The following is an 18,222-nucleotide window of genomic DNA, read 5'->3' on the forward strand; positions in this document are numbered from 1 at the left end:
TTGCTACTTTGAAATCTTTAGTTTTGCAGGATCTTTAATGCTAAGAGTTACCCACTGTAATAAGACACAATTTTTTAATTTCACTAGAGAAGAACGCATATTGTGATTCGTCCTGCAGATAAGGGAAGATTGGTGGTCGTTCAACATCAGTTTCTTTAGTTGTAATTGGTGTGCTGTGAATTGATAGAACCAGCAATCTGAGTGTTTTCTTCAGGATTACAAATGGATTCAGGTTTGAGTGGGTTAGCTTTAGTTTGTTAATTGAGGGGCCAGGTTGTGGTAGCCTCTAGGCCATGATTTTAGATTTTTCCAACACTGCGCTTTTATCTGCATCTAAAAGAATCAGCAACTAAATACCATCTGCACATACTGTAAGTAGACAAATGGATGGCAATTCTAGAAAGGGGCATTTTCCTGTATATTTTGGTGCCAATAGGGCAATTATCTGGAGCTATTCTGTAAGGGAAAATAGGCACCTACTTTCCTTTATGGAATACTAGCGTTACAGATACATGTGTATAATTTGAGAACATAAGAATAGCCATACAGGGTCAGACCAATGATCCATCTAGCCCAGTATCCTGTTTCCAAAAGTGGCTAACCCAGGTCACAAGTACCTGGCAGAAACTCAAATACTAGCAACATTCCATGCTACCAATCCCAGGGCAAGCATTGACTTCATCCATGTCTGTCTCAGTAGCAGCCCAGCATATGGCTAATGTAAATGCTTGCACCTAGATTGCTAAAACACACACTTCAGTTATAGTATTAAATAATTTACATGTGTAACGGTTGATCCCACCCATGCTGTGTCCAGACTGTGCCGATGTATACACCCATCTTCAAACTATGTGCTATTGCAAATTTTATATTAAAGCACCTAGCCAGTACATTGGTTACATACATGTACATGCCAGTATTCTGGTTATTTAAACATGCTCTTGGTATCCCCTTTATAGATTTTACCCCTCCAAAATCCTGATTAAAACGCACTAAAGGAGACATGAATAGATTACAGGGCCTGGAGCATTAAAGAACTGTTGGATTACACCATAACTTTGTAGCTCAGAGGTTTTCAACCCAGTCTTCAGGGCACACCTAACTAGTCAGGGTTTTCAGGATATCCCATTTGAATTCAATAGTGATATCCTGAAAACCACGGCTGTCTGGGTGTGCCCCGAGGATTGGGTTGAAAACCTCTGCTGTAGCCATATGGTTGAGAACATCTTGTCTCAAAGAATCCTAGATGAGCAATGATCAAAATACCTTTCCAGAATAGTCCCGTTGGCACCTATATCTTCCAGTCATCGCAGCAGGAGCTGATGGTGAACATCAGAAACTACACTTTGCTCCTTATCCTTCCCTCCAAGAAAAATGAGTGTCCTTTTACTTATTTTGCACTAGTCTATCCTTCATGCTTGTGCATATTAATATCACAGAGGGGTGATGTATTGCTGTGCCTTGCCACAAAGGTGGATTGGGTTCTGAAGTACAGCTATCAGTGGTATAAGAGAATCTGTGTTGGCATGAAGGTTGCATTATTGTTGCTGTACTAGATTAGACCATCTCCTCTTTTGGTGGCCTTGTTATAAATAGTTCTCTTTTTTCCTTGGTTAACTTGGATTAAATTGCTCAACTGTGGACTTGGGATAGTCTGTAGAAGTTTTGCCTCTTTAAAATACTTTTCTTCTTTGAACTGTTATATTCTTGTAAATGTATCTTTTTCTTTTACTCCTTTGAGAGGTATTATTGTAAACTCATAAATAATAAAATGTGACACAGTGAGTGCGTAGATATGAAAAGCAACTTTCCCAGAATGTCTCAGTGGCCTAGAGACTCATATTCTGCAAGAACATTTCTCAAATAGCTTGGGGCTTTTTTGCTATATACATAAATACCAAATGTTGTCGTAACGGCTTTTGCTTGTACAGCTTGGATTCATGTAAACTTTTTCAGTGTGTATCTGACAGGGTATTGAAATGCTATTTATGTGAGAGAGACAGAGTGCAATGAGATGTGTGTGACACAAAAGGCAGTGGGAATCTTTGTTTATGTACCGGGGAGGGGGGGTGTATGTGTGAGTGAAAGAGCCTGGGGCAGGGAGGGATGCCAAATTTAGGGCTCACCACCAAAATCCTTCACTGCAGTTCTGACTGCTTTAATTCTACATGTCTGCAGTGAATTTTGACTGCCAAACCCCTGACCACTCTTCCAGTCATTTTTGGATTACTTCTCATTTTCTTCACTTGTTCTGAAATGTGAACTCTGTTAACAGGTCTTAGCACTATTTGTAAAGATCAACATGTCCTTAATAGCCTCTGTACAAATTCATTGTGAAAATGTTGTTGGGGTCTCTCTAGTATAATGCTGGTTAACTTCATCAGAGAGAGTAAACATGATCTTGGCGTTATTCTATAAATGGCACTTAGGCACCATTTATAGAATAGCACTTTGCACCAGAAATCGTGACTACATTTAGGCACAACCATTTGCACCAATGAAACCTTAGTGTAAAGCCCTGCTCCTAAATTAGGTGCAAATCTCCATGGCTGTGCCCCCTTTTTGGGGATGTGTAAATTTTAATTAAATCCAATTAGCATCAATTTTTTAGAAGCTAATTATTGGCACTAATTGGTTCGTTATTCAATTAAATTGTGCATGCAAATTGGGTGCGCACCCAAATTTATGTGTGCAATTTGTTTTGTCACTTTTATAGAATTTGGGGGATAATGGCTGGCCAACTTGTGGGGTACATTGTGGTTTTATAGACATTTAAAAATTGTCAGGTTAATATTCTACTGGTGGCATCACCATTTCTTGAAATGCTAAGCACTGCTATCTAATTTAGACCTGAATATTCGCAATACTGGTCCAAGAAAACTGCAGGGTAATCTATCTGCAAACTCCAAGATGGACACCAAACGAAGCAGATACATATGTGGAAAACAATATTTAATTGATATGGATCAATAAAAAATTAACAAGCCCCAGTGGGGCGAAACACGGCCTGTGTCGGGCTTGTTAATTTTTTATTGATCCATATCAATTAAATATTGTTTTCCACATACGTATCTGCTTCGTTTGGTGTCCATATTCGCAGTACTGGGCCATATCTGTGCACTGGCACTGAATATCCAGGTTTTCAGTAATGCCTGGAAGTTTTGCAGTTATGGCTGATATTCAGTGCCATACCTACATAACTCATTGGTCAAAGTTAGGACTACCTTTTGTGCGATCTATATGCACTGAACTGACCTGGAACTAACCGATGACTACTGCAGTCATCACAAAGAGATTTTCAGCAGCACTGTGTGGTTAAGTGCTTCTGAAGATCTGAGGATAACCCACTCACTGTGATTTGACTAGGCAACAGCCTCTCCTGCCCTGTTATATCATTCTGAATATCAAACCCTATAGGCATAAGGGCCTTTGATTGTATATTTAGACATATGTGGTGACTTCTATATCATTAACACTTTCTGCTTATGGGGGACAGTTCTGTAACAGGGCGCCTATAATTAGGTGTCCAAAGGGCACATGGTATTCGCTGCCTGTGTGTCTGTATATTTGTTAAGCTGTGTATATGGACCAGGTCCCTGCATTTCTGTGTGATTTGCCTTTATTAACATCTGTAGTGTTCACTCAGTGTCTTTTAGAGCTTTGTTAGTGCTTGCTGGACATACTGGGAGGAACAGAATTTCCTCCTCCCTTTGATTACTCTCTGTGAGGAAATTGAGAGAGATGGAGGCTTTGCCTAGGTCCACAGACCCAGCATGTAGAGAGCCTGAACCCTCCATGCTGAGGCAGTAAACTACTGCTTGCTTTTTTTCCTCTTAGAATAGTAAGCCATAGCGATTTTCTTTTTAACCTGTGAGGCTGTGTAGCTGCTGTGCCTGTTGATTTCAGTGTCCAAATTACCAGACGTCACCAGTTCTTCCTCTCAGGCAGAGAGGCTAATCATAGACACAGACACACTCTGTATATGCAGAATCCCTAATCCATCTCAAGCAACTGTAAGTGAATGATTTGTTTATCAACTGTACTAAATAAAGAATGGGATTATGGATTGGAGTTTATTCCTGGTAACTAGCAGCCTCAGGTTTAACTCTTTGGATATACAGGGTCAAAATTGATGCCCTTTAGAGGCCAAAATAACGAGTATGTTCTACAAAAGAAAGTTACAGGTCACTATTCTGGCTAGAAACAGCTTCTGGCTGGTTAAGTTGACTGTTCAGGGCTAACCACTAAATTTTAGAGGTAGTTAACTGGTTACTTCAGCTGAAAATTAGTGGTTAGCACTGAACTGAAAACTGGTTGTATTTGGAGCATTCCGAGGGTGGAGTTGGCACTTGGCCGGATAAGCGCCAATATTCAGCACTTAACTGGCCAAAGTTATAACAAATAGGATGGCATAAAACTCTACTACTACTACTATTTAGCATTTCTATAGTGCTACAAGGCGTACGCAGCGCTGCACAAACATAGAAGAAAGACAGTCCCTGCTCAAAGAGCTTACAATCACAACTCAGTTCTATCGTTATGCGGTGCCCCATAGCCAGTTAAGTGCTAAATATCACACTTAGGAGTCCTTTTACAAAGGTGCGCTAGTGTTTTTTTAGCATGTGCTAAAAATAAGCTTGTGCACACTAATCATTAGTGTGCATTAAAAATGCCTTTGTAAAAGACCCCCATAACCATCTCTATATTAGCTGGTTCCACAAACCTGGAAATTCAGATGTATTTACCGCCACCTCAGTTAGTGGCGGTAAGTGTTCCCCACTGCTTGGCCATGTGGTAGGAGCAATCTTACTGTATGGCCATTTTTTGGTGGGGGCTTTTTACCCGCTGAGGTAAAAAGGGCCCTGGTGCCTGTGAAAAATGGCTCCTGCCATTACCGTAGGGCTCTTTTTACCGCAGCTTGGTAAAAGGACCCCTCAGTGCCAAAGCTTGGACATAGCCCGGCTTTGAATTTCTGGGCATAATGCCAGCGGTGGTCAGCAAAACGCTGAGTGCCACTGACTGAATATTGACACCTATGTATCTATTTTCCTTCCCGAATACTAGTGAACCAGGTACATACATGCTTAATATTTAAGTGTGAGGCCAACCATACAACTGATATAAGTCTGGCAGATACCTGTGTAACTTACTGTATTCTCTACGTTATATATGTATCTAGAAGTCCACTTACAGTGGGGGAAATAAGTATTTGATCCCTTGCTGATTTTGTAAGTTTGCCCACTGACAAAGACATGAGCAGCCCATAATTGAAGGGTAGGTTATTGGTAACAGTGAGAGATAGCACATCACAAATTAAATCCGGAAAATCACATTGTGGAAAGTATATGAATTTATTTGCATTCTGCAGAGGGAAATAAGTATTTGATCCCCCACCAACCAGTAAGAGATCTGGCCCCTACAGACCAGGTAGATGCTCCAAATCAACTCGTTACCTGCATGACAGACAGCTGTCGGCAATGGTCACCTGTATGAAAGACACCTGTCCACAGACTCAGTGAATCAGTCAGACTCTAACCTCTACAAAATGGCCAAGAGCAAGGAGCTGTCTAAGGATGTCAGGGACAAGATCATACACCTGCACAAGGCTGGAATGGGCTACAAAACCATCAGTAAGACGCTGGGCGAGAAGGAGACAACTGTTGGTGCCATAGTAAGAAAATGGAAGAAGTACAAAATGACTGTCAATCGACAAAGATCTGGGGCTCCACGCAAAATCTCACCTCGTGGGGTATCCTTGATCATGAGGAAGGTTAGAAATCAGCCTACAACTACAAGGGGGGAACTTGTCAATGATCTCAAGGCAGCTGGGACCACTGTCACCACGAAAACCATTGGTAACACATTACGACATAACGGATTGCAATCCTGCAGTGCCCGCAAGGTCCCCCTGCTCCGGAAGGCACATGTGACGGCCCGTCTGAAGTTTGCCAGTGAACACCTGGATGATGCCGAGAGTGATTGGGAGAAGGTGCTGTGGTCAGATGAGACAAAAATTGAGCTCTTTGGCATGAACTCAATTCGCCGTGTTTGGAGGAAGAGAAATGCTGCCTATGACCCAAAGAACACCGTCCCCACTGTCAAGCATGGAGGTGGAAATGTTATGTTTTGGGGGTGTTTCTCTGCTAAGGGCACAGGACTACTTCACCGCATCAATGGGAGAATGGATGGGGCCATGTACCGTACAATTCTGAGTGACAACCTCCTTCCCTCCGCCAGGGCCTTAAAATGGGTCGTGGCTGGGTCTTCCAGCACGACAATGACCCAAAACATACAGCCAAGGCAACAAAGGAGTGGCTCAGGAAGAAGCACATTAGGGTCATGGAGTGGCCTAGCCAGTCACCAGACCTTAATCCCATTGAAAACTTATGGAGGGAGCTGAAGCTGCGAGTTGCCAAGCGACAGCCCAGAACTCTTAATGATTTAGAGATGATCTGCAAAGAGGAGTGGACCAAAATTCCTCCTGACATGTGTGCAAACCTCATCATCAACTACAGAAGACGTCTGACCGCTGTGCTTGCCAACAAGGGTTTTGCCACCAAGTATTAGGTCTTGTTTGCCAGAGGGATTAAATACTTATTTCCCTCTGCAGAATGCAAATAAATTCATATACTTTCCACAATGTGATTTTCCGGATTTAATTTGTGATGTGCTATCTCTCACTGTTACCAATAACCTACCCTTCAATTATGGGCTGCTCATGTCTTTGTCAGTGGGCAAACTTACAAAATCAGCAAGGGATCAAATACTTATTTCCCCCAATGTATGAGATTTGTTTAAATTATTATTTATTGTGTAACCCGCCTAGTTAATAGATGGGCTATAAATGTTTTAAATAAATAAATGCTCACCTTCCACTTGGTGATGTCTGGATAGTTACAGAATAGTGCATCAGCCACTTATTCAGTAATTATGCACATATAGTTGTGGCCCTAGTCATTAGTTGTTGTTGCTCTATATGGCAGATGGCTCAGGACTTATTGTCCAAGCCTAATATTAAAATGCTGGTATGACAGACAACAATGGAGGGATCATCACTCATTCCCAAATGGAATTGGCTCACTTGGCACAAATTTGTGATCCCATATGGGATCAAAGGGGAGACACTGATGATATTGAGAACATCTATGAGAATGGTGTCCCCTGGTCTAGAAGGGAGTATTAAGAGTTAAATGTTAGAATGGAGAATAATATGGACAATTTTAACAAATACGTTTTGGATGAACAAACAGTTTATGCCTGTTTTGTAATTAATGTGCTGTCCAGATGCTGGAAGTTGCCACTAAGGATAAGCATGCCTTGTGAAAGGGCAGGGAACTGAGAATGATATAAACTGTTAACCTACATATCCCTGGACCCCAGAGAATGCTAATTTATTCTGAAAAATAATGTGTGCTGGTTGCAAAGAGTTCCTTATTCTAAAATAGCCAGATTCTTTACTGTCAAACATTGCCCTGAATCCCCACTGACCTGCTGATGGTAGCAGAATATAACCTGAACCAATAATTATCCATAGTTCACGTCTTATGATTTATGATGTAAAACATTTTGACTTGTTAACCTGTAACTTTTCTAATAAAAAGGGTGAAGGTGCCTGAGTGGGGTGAGCTGGTCCAGTTCAAATTCCACTGCCATTAAATGGACTCTGTGGCTGCTCCGCAAAGGCCTTTGCTATTTTAAATACAGTAATTTTGTATGTGTGAATTTCTTTCTCTTGACCTCTTCCAAAGATGGTAGAACAGAATCAGATAGGTAATCTGCCCAGGTGGGGGTCTCAAGCAAACAACTGCAGATGGAAATGATTTTTCAGAGTAAAAATATTTCCAGGGAAAATTTGCATGTTTCTTAGTGAGGTCTACTTACCCTTTATGTGAAAGCTGACTTGTGAAGACATCTTTACATACCAGTTTTCACTGAATTCTGGATTAATGAGCTGCTTTGTTTGATATTGCATTACAGAATTCTATCATCTTAAAATTATTCTAATGTTTCATGTCCTGTGGATTTTGCATGAAAGTATACTACTTGAAAGCTTACCAATTTTTTTCTTAAAAATTTGCATTGTAGTATATCAACCTATGACTAAAGTAAGCTAAGAATGTTTAGGCAACAACATCCCAGAACAACTCCACAGAATTTTAGCTTTTGAACACAGTTAAAAAGAGGTAGAAAAGTTAGCAAGGAATGAGGCTCATTTCTGGAATGTAGTTAAAAGTAAATTGTAGACAGTCATGCTGTGCTGTAACTGTGGAGCAGCAATCCTCAAAGAAGTCTTCTGCATACAGAAAAAATACAGGAAGACCTTAGGAAACTGGAAAACTGGGCATCCAAATGGTAAATTCAATCTGGACAAATGCAAAGTGATGCACATTGGGAAGAATAATCCAAGTCATAGTTACCTGATGCTAGGGTCCACTTTAGGAGTAAGCACCTAAGAAAAAGATCTAGGTGTCATTTTAGAAAATATGCTTACATCTTCTAACCAGTGTGTGGTGCCAGCTAAAAAAATCAAACAAGATGCTTGGAATTATTAGGAAAGGGATGGAAAATAAGACCAAGAATATTATAATGCCTTTATATCGCTCCATGGTGCGACCTCACCTTGAGTATTGTGTTCAGTTCTGGTCACCATATCTCAAAAAAGATATAGCAGAAATAGAAAAGGTTTAAAGAAGAGCGATTAGAATGATAAAGGTGATGGAATCCCTCTCATATGAGAAAAGGCTAAAGAGGTTAGGGCTCTTTAGCATGGAAAAGAGATGGCTGAGGGGGGGATATGATTGAGGTTTAATTAAAAAAAAAAACCCTGAGTGGTGTAGAACAGGTAGAAGTGAATTTGATTTTTTACTCTTTCAAAAAGTACAAAAGGGGACACTCAATGAAGTTACATGGAAATATTTTTCACTCAATGAACAGTTAAACTCTGGATGTCAGAGGATGTAATAACATCTGTCAGCTGGTTTAAAAAAGGGTAGGACACATTCCTGGAGGAAACGTCTATAGTTGTCTGTTGAGATTGACATGGGGGGAGGCACTGCTTGCCCTGGGATTGGTAGCATGGAATGTTGCTACTATTTGGGTTTTACTTGTGACCTCGATTGGCTACTTTTAGAAGCAGGATACTGGACTAGTGGAACCATTGGTCTGAACCTGTATGGCTGTTTATATGTTCTTATGATGTTTGACCTTTTGTTTTTAGCTAATAGACTGAAAATAGTGACTGCTGCAAGTTGAGATGACAGGGATTTAAGATTTCTTCATACTATAGGATTCCGATTCAGGACAATCCATGATCCAGATTATGTAAAAGATTTTTGTGGGTGGTTTCTACACATGGGATTCTGAATGGGGGAAGACATTTTCATTGTGGGCTACAATTAATATGGGTTATTTTTTCACAAGTCATGCTATTTTAGCACAGAGTTCCATTTTATGCAATGAGACCCTGTGCTAATTTAGCAGGACTTGTAGTAAAATTACTCATCTTAACAGTAGCCCACATTGATAACCTCTTCCCTGAATGAAGAATAGATTAATCAGATCTATATGCAGACAATTTTCAAAATGTCCAAATTGAGAGAAAGTCCACTGGTGCTTTTTGCCAGGGGGCTTTATTGGTTTTGAGAAAGATGTGTATACTTAAGGGTTGAAAATCACAGTAAGTGCAATGTACCCTTGGCATTTTTTCTACCTTTTCTGTAGGCATTCTATTACTAATATGACTTATAGCATGATTTAGTAAGTGTACTATTTTATATTCTTACAGAGGATTTTGATGATCTGAGAATGGAAGGTGTAACTAGCCTGATGCCTTCTGGGAGTAAATACAGCCAGGGACGAAGTACTTATGCTGTGGAACCTCAGGCAAAAGTCACATTGAACATCTGCTCAAGATGTGCCAGGTAAAACAATTATAAGTAGATTCTTAATGCCCAGATATTAGACTAATGTTGTAATTTTAGAAGAGGAAAGTGGTAAGATATGTCCTGCTAAATTAAAATTACTTTATACATACCTACCTTTTAACCTTGCCTTTGCATTTGATTTCTATAGATCTTTCTACTTAATGATATTCAACATCACCCCCCCCCCCCCCAAAAAAAAAAAATCAAGTTGAGCCTTCCTCCTAACTCAAATTTCATTACTATTCTGAAATTCAGTGGACCTTGGAACAATGAATTAGTAAAGTTAGGTTTTGAATGATAATTTAAGAGCACCTGTATAAATGGAAATTTACTTGCACAAGTGCAGCACAAGATTCTGTATAAGTTCATAATCATATCCCGTTTCACTTCTTGGAAAAAAATGTATCTAGTTTGGACTTTTCCTGATTCTAACATCTGGAAATAATTTTAAGATATACACAATATGTAGATCAAGCTGCTATCTTAGGTTTCTTTCTTTTCACCAAGTGAATTAACAGGACTCCACTGAAATGCCTTGTGTCCTTAATATTCTTTCTGTATGACAGAGACATAAACTTGGGAGGTGGGGGGGTGGGGGGCGAAGATCTTTCAGCCTTAGAGAACTCTTGTGTCACAATATTCAAAAGCACTTATGGGTCCTTTTACAAAATTGGCAGTAAGCCCAACGTGGGCTTACCACTTGCCAAAAAGGAAGTACTGCCGGGCTACCGCAGCAGCCCAGCAGTAGTTCCCACCCCCAGCTCGCGTCATGTTTGGTGCTACAAAAATATTTTTTATTTTAATAGCATCTGTGTGTACCCAGCAGTAATCGGGCAGTGTCGCGCGCTTTTTGGTTACTGCCGAGTTAGCATGGGAGCCCTTACTGCCAACTCAAAGGGTGGTGGGAAGTGCTCCCCCCCAAAAAAAAAAAAATGGCCACAAGGCAAGTGCTTCACTTGCCACATGGCTATTTCATGAAAAAAACAAAGATCTGCCTTTTACCCACTGCAGTAAAAGGGGGCCTCGGTGCGCATCAAAATTATGCGCTGTCACCAGCGCAGGCTCTCTTTTGACGCAGCTTCATAAAAGGACCCCTTGGTTAGTTAGCAGAACCCAGTCAGTGGAACTTATTTGAGTACTTTCTACCAATTATCTAGATAATGCTTTTGAAAATCATTACATATTACCCTGGCACCATCCAAAGAAGTGCCAGGGCAGTATGGGATGCAAAGCAATGACAGGACAGGAAATTATCTAGATAGTAGTGATATTCAGCATTGCCATCCAGGCAACTTAGGACAAAAAAATTGCCTCCTAGGTTTTACAGATATCCTGATAGTAGCACTGAATATCATCATTTTGCGAATAACTCCGATAATCGGCAGCATATCTGGATAGTGCCTGGCATTGAATATCCGAGAATATGTTTAAACGCAGTGGTCAGTATTAAAAAAAAAAACACCAATTCCTGAGTTTAAATATTGACCTGTCACTTCCTTGACCTTCTTTAAAAGGCAGATTAGTCAGAATGTTATAGAGCTATTCTAGTTGTATCTTCTGTCCTTTACCAATGGCTGATCCTTTGTGCTTTTTAAGGAAAACTAGTTAGGTAGAAATATGAAAAAGAAAAATGGTTCTGATGTTAAATTAAACTCCCAGAGCACATAACACCCAAGGGCTCTATTTTAATTCTTCTTTCAAGAGAAGCTATCAGGTCTGGTACAAGGATATTAGGCTCCCTAAACAAATCTTCATTCATGCCAAAAGTCAGTTGGCAACCCTGTCTTATAATTAAGGAAATACAAATTAAGAAAACTAGGAATAGAAGCCCCCAAATACAGGTTCTTTGTGTAGTACAATACCAGAGATTTGGAAACATAGGTTTTTTAGGTATATGTTTTTTTATTGAATATTTATAAAATCATCACAACATCATACATAAAAAGAAAATAAGAAAACCATGGGTGGTATGAATCCAATAATCGTGGAACACAAAATAAAACAGTAACACGTTATATCAATGTATATTGCTCCAGGGGTTCCCAAATATCCTTCAATATTTTAACACTTTGCTTATCAGCCAAACACTTTCCATATTCAGGAGTACATATGTCTTTTAGCTGATTGTTTAGTTGGGTGTGTGGGTGGTTCTGTATACCGGTATGCATTTTATTGGAGTTCTAGCTATTTTATGTTTCCTTTATGTCTTAGTTTTATTTTCTTGTACCACTGTGCTCTGAAAAAGTCAAGCAATATAGAAAATGTAATAAATCATAAACCATATTTATGAACTAAACACAGCGAATTCCATAAAAAATGACAATTGACCAAAGAAAAGTCTTTCCAAGAGTAGAGAATGTTCTGCAGTGTTATGGCAGTGGTATAAATTTAGTAATGTCTGTCACCCATCAAAACAATGGAGCGAAGGATAATAGTTTTATAAGTGAGCACATATTTAAAATGTAAGAGATCAGAAATGCAGCCCCACAAAGACTCCCAAAAATTAGTTAACTTAGAACATTTAAAAATTATGTGCTCAAGCATACTAGGACAGATTGAAGGTCTATCAAGCCCTGTATCCTGTTTCCAACAGTGACCAATCCAGATTACAAGTACCTGGCAAGATCCCAACAGTAAAATAGATTTTATGCTGCTTATCCTAGAAATAAGCAGTGGATTTTCCCCAAGTACATCTTAATAATGGCTTCTGGACTTTTCTTTTTAGGAAGTTAAACAAACCTTTTTTAAACCCTGTTAATGTTTTACCACATTCTCTGGCAGCAAATTCCAGAGTTTAATTATATGTTGCGTGAAGAAATATTTTCTCTGATTTGTTTTAAATTTACTGCTTAATAGCTTCATTGCGTAACCCCTAATCCTAGTATTTTTGGAAATAGTAAACAAGCGATTCACATCCACCCATTCCACTCATTATTTTATAGACCTCAGCTGTCTCTTCTCCAGGCTGAAGAGCCCTAGCCCCTTTAGCCTTTCCTCATAGGGAAGTCATCCCATCCCTTTATCATTTTGGTCGCCGTTCTCTGTACCTTTTCTAATTCCACCCTAAAGCATCAGAACGTAAATGAGCTGTGTAGAGCTTAATAGCACACCAATGCATTCTGTTTGACACAAAATAAGAAAGTAGCATCGGAGAAGCAGATTCAGTAGGTCTGGATAATCAGCACCAAATAATTCCTAGTATGTCAAAGGCAGCGCCAACATTTCTTCACATTCTCTGGGCTGCACAAGGAGATTAATACTTCGCTTTTAGAAGTAGTTTGTAGATGGTCCGTGACCGTCGGCCACAATTTTATGCATTACTGCAGCAAGAAGGTTCTTTAGTAGGTAAAGATGTCGTGTTGCAACCTAAGCCAAGCAAACAATTGTGTCAATGGAAAAGAGAACTTTGAACAAAGCTGTGGGAAAGATAAAAATATAGCATCATAGAGCAAGTCACCTACTTGAGTAGACACCTGCTCCTTGCCATGATTTCCAAATTACAGGTTTACCATCAATTTTAAATCTATTATTATGTCACAGTGGACATTTAGGGGAATCAGCCAAAGGTACCTCCAAATCTTTACTAAGCTCAGAAAGAGAATTATGTAGCCTTAATACAGAGTGAAGACTGTAAATGATATGGCAACTGTCTTTAAAATCTGATCTGAACTCCGGGGTTCCACTAGATCAAATTTTACCTCTAACCAATAAGGAGGAGGAGAATCATTATGTGCACAAAAGAACCAGGCACTACCTTGGTAAAGGAAGAAGGTTTGATGATATAAAGAAAAATCAGGAAAGAGAACTCTTCGTTTCTTTTTCAGAATCTTTAGCTTAGCAAGGGAAATTCTAGGTGATTTGTTATGCCAATTTTTTTTTTAATGGTATCCAACTTTGAAAAAAGGATTTAGGAAATGGAAGGGGGAGAGCAGAGAAAAGATAATTAACCTGGGGCATTAGTACCATCATAATTGCATTAAGATGCCCCCAGCAAGTCAAATATAATGGGGACCACTGGGATACGGCACCTCACTACTGGGTAGCAAATCCTATATAATAAAAACCAACCTCAACGTTCTGAAGCCTTCAGTGAAGGGTTTGAAGCTTCTAAAGCTCAGGCTCCATCTCTGTAAGCTTCGCCCTCGAGTACTTCCGGGTTTGTCACAAGCAGAAGTGACCAACCACATGAGGTTTCTCGGCTTCAGAATGTTGGAGGTGCATTCTATTAAATAGGATTGGTCAGTTCCTTGAAGCACAGACAGAGCTCAGCGTCCTGCACAGTAACGCTCAGACACCAGAGAGACAGAGGGGGGGGGGGCCTGACACCAGAGAGAGGGAGGGAGGGGGGCCTGACACCAGAGAGGGGAGGGGGGTATCTCTGTCACACACACACACACTCTCTCTCACAGTTAACGTCTTTCTCTCTCTGTCTCTCACACACTCTATGTCTCACACTGTATCACATTCACTCTCTATGTGTCACACAGTCACTCACACACTCTCTTGGTCTCATACACTCAGTCTCACAGAGAGTCTGTGTCTCACACACTCTCTCTCGCACACATTGTATCTGTGTGAAACACACTCTCTCTCACACGCTGTGTCTCACATACGCACTTGCACACATTCTCACACACACACTCTCTCTCAGAGACACACTTGCACCCAGACTCACTCTCTCTCACACACACACTCGCACATACACTCTCTCAAACATACACACTCCAAGGAAAACCTTTCTAGCGCCCGTTTCATTTGTGTCAGAAACGGGCCTTTTTTTTTACTAGTGATTAATATTATAATGCAAGGTGTCTTCAAGATTGGAACTGAAGTGAACTCCCGGATATTTCATTCAGCCAGGACCCATCTAAAAGGCAAAGTATGTATCAGCTCCAGAATACTATGAACATTAAGAGAAAGAATCTCCAATTGTTCCCAATTTATCTTGCAGCCAGATAACAAGACAAAAGTATCTATAGTATTAAGAATCTGGGACAAAGAGATCTCCAGATTTGAAATACAAAGCAACAGGTTGTCTACATAAGCAAAAACTTTAAATTCCCTCTAACCTACAGAGATCCCGGAAATCAATACATTCACTCGGAGAGCATGAAGCAGGTGTTCCAAAGCTAGATTGAATAAATATGGGTAAATGGGACAGCCCTGTCGGATGCCCCTCCCAAAATGGAATAAACCTGATTATTTAAACAGATACTAGCTGTAGGGGCACAACATAACATTTTAACATAGGATTGCTGGAACTGTATAAATCTTTCTAAAATCTGATATAAATACCCCCAACTCCACCCTATCAAATGCCTTCTCAGCATCTAAAGAAAGCAAAAATTGAAGTTAGGTGGGGTGTCAGGCTTGCAAGACAATATGACATGGCAAATGTGCATTATCTTTACCTGAGACTGAGTGGCCCTTATAAATAAGCTTACCCAAATAGGTCTCAGTAGAACTCTGTTGAACCCAGGGAATTTACCAAATTTCAAAGCTTTAATCACCCGAAGGATCTCATCTTCCATAACAGGGGAGGCTAATAGAGTAGCTTCAGAGTCAGCAAGATGAGGGAAGCTGATAGAGCACCAAAATTGGGACAATGATTCTGGTGAAGAGACTGGCTCTGCAATATAAAAATGTTGATGATAAAAGACTGAAAATTGCTTCACGATTTCACAATCAGAGGTTACTTCATTTCCATCTGATTTATGAATAGAAGCAACAACCATGCGTGCCTGGCATCCTTTCAGATATTAAACAAGTAATTTCCCAGTTTTATTACTTTGGACGTAATAGTGAGCCTTTGTGTAGAAAACATGTTGAGTTGCACTATCAGTAAGCAACTGATTATATTGAAATTTAAGTTTCAGAAGAGACAATACTCTCAGGATAGGTTGGGCAAAGTAAATAAAAGTTCAGATGACCCATTTCTTTCTCTAATTTGCTCTGTTAAGTTTCTGCAGCTTTCCTGTGCTAAGCTTGCATAGTCAATAATATAGGTCTTATAAACTGCCCAGATAATATTATATGACACACTCTCCATATCATTCAGTCGAAGAAATTCTATAATGGAAGATTCAGGAAGTGGAAGAAAATCAGGTAACATAGTAACATAGTAAATGACGGCAGATAAAGACCTGTACGGTCCATCCAGTCTGCCCAACAAGATAAACTCGTTTTACATGGTATTTGATACTTTATACCCGAGTTTGATTTGTCCTTGCCATTCTCAGGGCACAGACTGTAGAAGTCTGCCTAGCACCGGTTTTGCTTCCCAATTACCAGCATTGATACCTAATCTCCGCTAAGATTCCGTGGATCCACACCTTCTAAACAGGATTCCTTTGTGTTTATCCCACGCGTGTTTGAATTCCATTACTGTTTTCGTCTCCACCACTTCCCGTGGGAAGGCATTCCACATATCCACCACCCTCTCTTTGAAACAATACTTCCTGACATTACTCCTGAGTCGCCCCCCCCCCCCTTCAACCTCAATTCATGTTCTCTAGCTCTACCGCCTTCCCGTCTCTGAAAAAGGTGCAGAAAACAAAGAAGGATTTAGTGTCCATAAAGGTCTGTGACCAAACCTTTCTTGCCAATGAAATGTTTGTTAGAGGCTGCACCATGGTCAGATATCCACTTAGTAGGACAAATCTCAGCAGAAATAACAGAAGCCAATAGTTGTTTGGGAATAAGTAAAAAAACAAAATCTATGCGAGAAAAGTTTGGTGTGGCATAGAAAACATGGCAAATTCTTTGTGAGAGAGGTGCAACAACCTGCAGAGATCCACAAAATAAAATTCAGACATGATATTAAAGAAGTTCTAGCCTTCATATGAGGTACTTTAGCTCTAGAGGATCTATCCAAAATAGAATCATGATACAAATTAAAATGATTAAAATCACCCCCTATAATTGGAGAAATAGACAACAATCCCTATTCCTCCATAGCAATAAAAAAGATAGGGCAATCTATATTAGGAGCATTCAAATTGTATATATAGATTTCCTTCTGCCCAAAAGATGCATGAATTTTTACCACATGGATGTATAATAGTGACTCCTGTATAGGGGAATAATGCTAGTTAATTTCAACAGATAGTAAACAAAAAAAAGCAATAGTACTGAAAATATGAATACTTTTGAATATAGCTAGAAATTTAAGGCTTTAGTCTGTGTGGAGATAGTCATCCACTCTAAAAATGTGCTTTTGAAGCCAGTTTAATTAATTTCTATTGCTGCAGCTGCATCCCAGCCTGAGCCAGCTGAGTATTAATAACAGGATGCAATTTTGTTCTTAAAGGACAACTGAGGAAGTTGTTTTCGAAAGCTTATGTGTATATATAAAAAAGGAAAGTCATTTACAAATGCAGTTGGCATGCTCACTGCTTATATGTATGAGCAGGTGGCATGTGCAGATTTGAAGGGGGAATGTTCTAGGTATGGCTTGGGTGGACTTTAAATATATATGTATTCCATATTTTGCAATGGCAATACGCATATACTTCACTTTCCCTTTTGGCATTTACACCTGCTCTGAGTCACCCTATAACTGTCAGCTAACAACTCATTTGGACCTGGGATGGGAGGCGTGATTTATAGAGCTGTATACTTACTGTACTTCTCTGATGTTCAAAACCAGCTCAAAGAGCAAAAGAAGAAAAAAAAAGGTTTGGTGGCTTTTCTCCTTAATTAGCTCCTCTTGAACATGCAGGTTTGCAAAAATCCAGTATTTACAAGTGTAGGTAGCAAACTCCATTGCTTATATATGTGAGCACCACTGCTTACACACACCATGCAATGCTGCTCTTTTTGTGAATGTTTTTTGGAATATGCATGTTTCTGCTCTATATGGTGCCAAAAACACCACTACCAAGATCAGTGAACTCACAAACTATAGACCTGTGGCTTCAATACCATTATTGACCAAAATGATAGAGAGTCTAGTAGCACAACAACCTATGGATTATCTAATGCATTTCTCAACCTTACATAGCTCTCAATCAGGGTTCAGACCATTATATAGCACTGAAACAGTCATAACCACCCTGATAACAAAATTCAGAAGACTAATATGCCAAGGTGAGAAGATCCTACTACTACAGTTTGGCATGTCAAGTGCTTTCGATTTAGTAGACCACACTCCATTAATGACCCTGCTCAACAACATGGGAATTAGTGGTGTAGTGGAAGCCTGGTTTCATGTTTTTTCTAAGGACAAGATACTATGTTGTAAAGATGTCTAATCAATTCTCAGCCTCATGGACCTCCAAAAGTGGGGTTCCACAGGGTT

The 18,222-nt window shown here is 39.8% G+C and overlaps 1 protein-coding gene across 1 annotated transcript in view; it reads left to right on the forward strand.

Annotated features, from left to right (window-relative positions):
* Window positions 1-18,222, forward strand: part of C1H8orf34 (chromosome 1 C8orf34 homolog) — a 397,204-nt gene that overhangs the window by 253,018 nt on the left and 125,964 nt on the right. Inside the window, exon 8 of the mRNA XM_030190169.1 lies at window positions 9,785-9,920. Within this exon, the coding sequence (XP_030046029.1) occupies window positions 9,785-9,920 (136 nt within the window). The remainder of the gene's footprint in view (window positions 1-9,784; window positions 9,921-18,222) is intronic.

Source organism: Microcaecilia unicolor, chromosome 1 (assembly GCF_901765095.1).
Source record: "Microcaecilia unicolor chromosome 1, aMicUni1.1, whole genome shotgun sequence".
NCBI classification, from domain to species: Eukaryota; Metazoa; Chordata; class Amphibia; order Gymnophiona; family Siphonopidae; genus Microcaecilia; species Microcaecilia unicolor.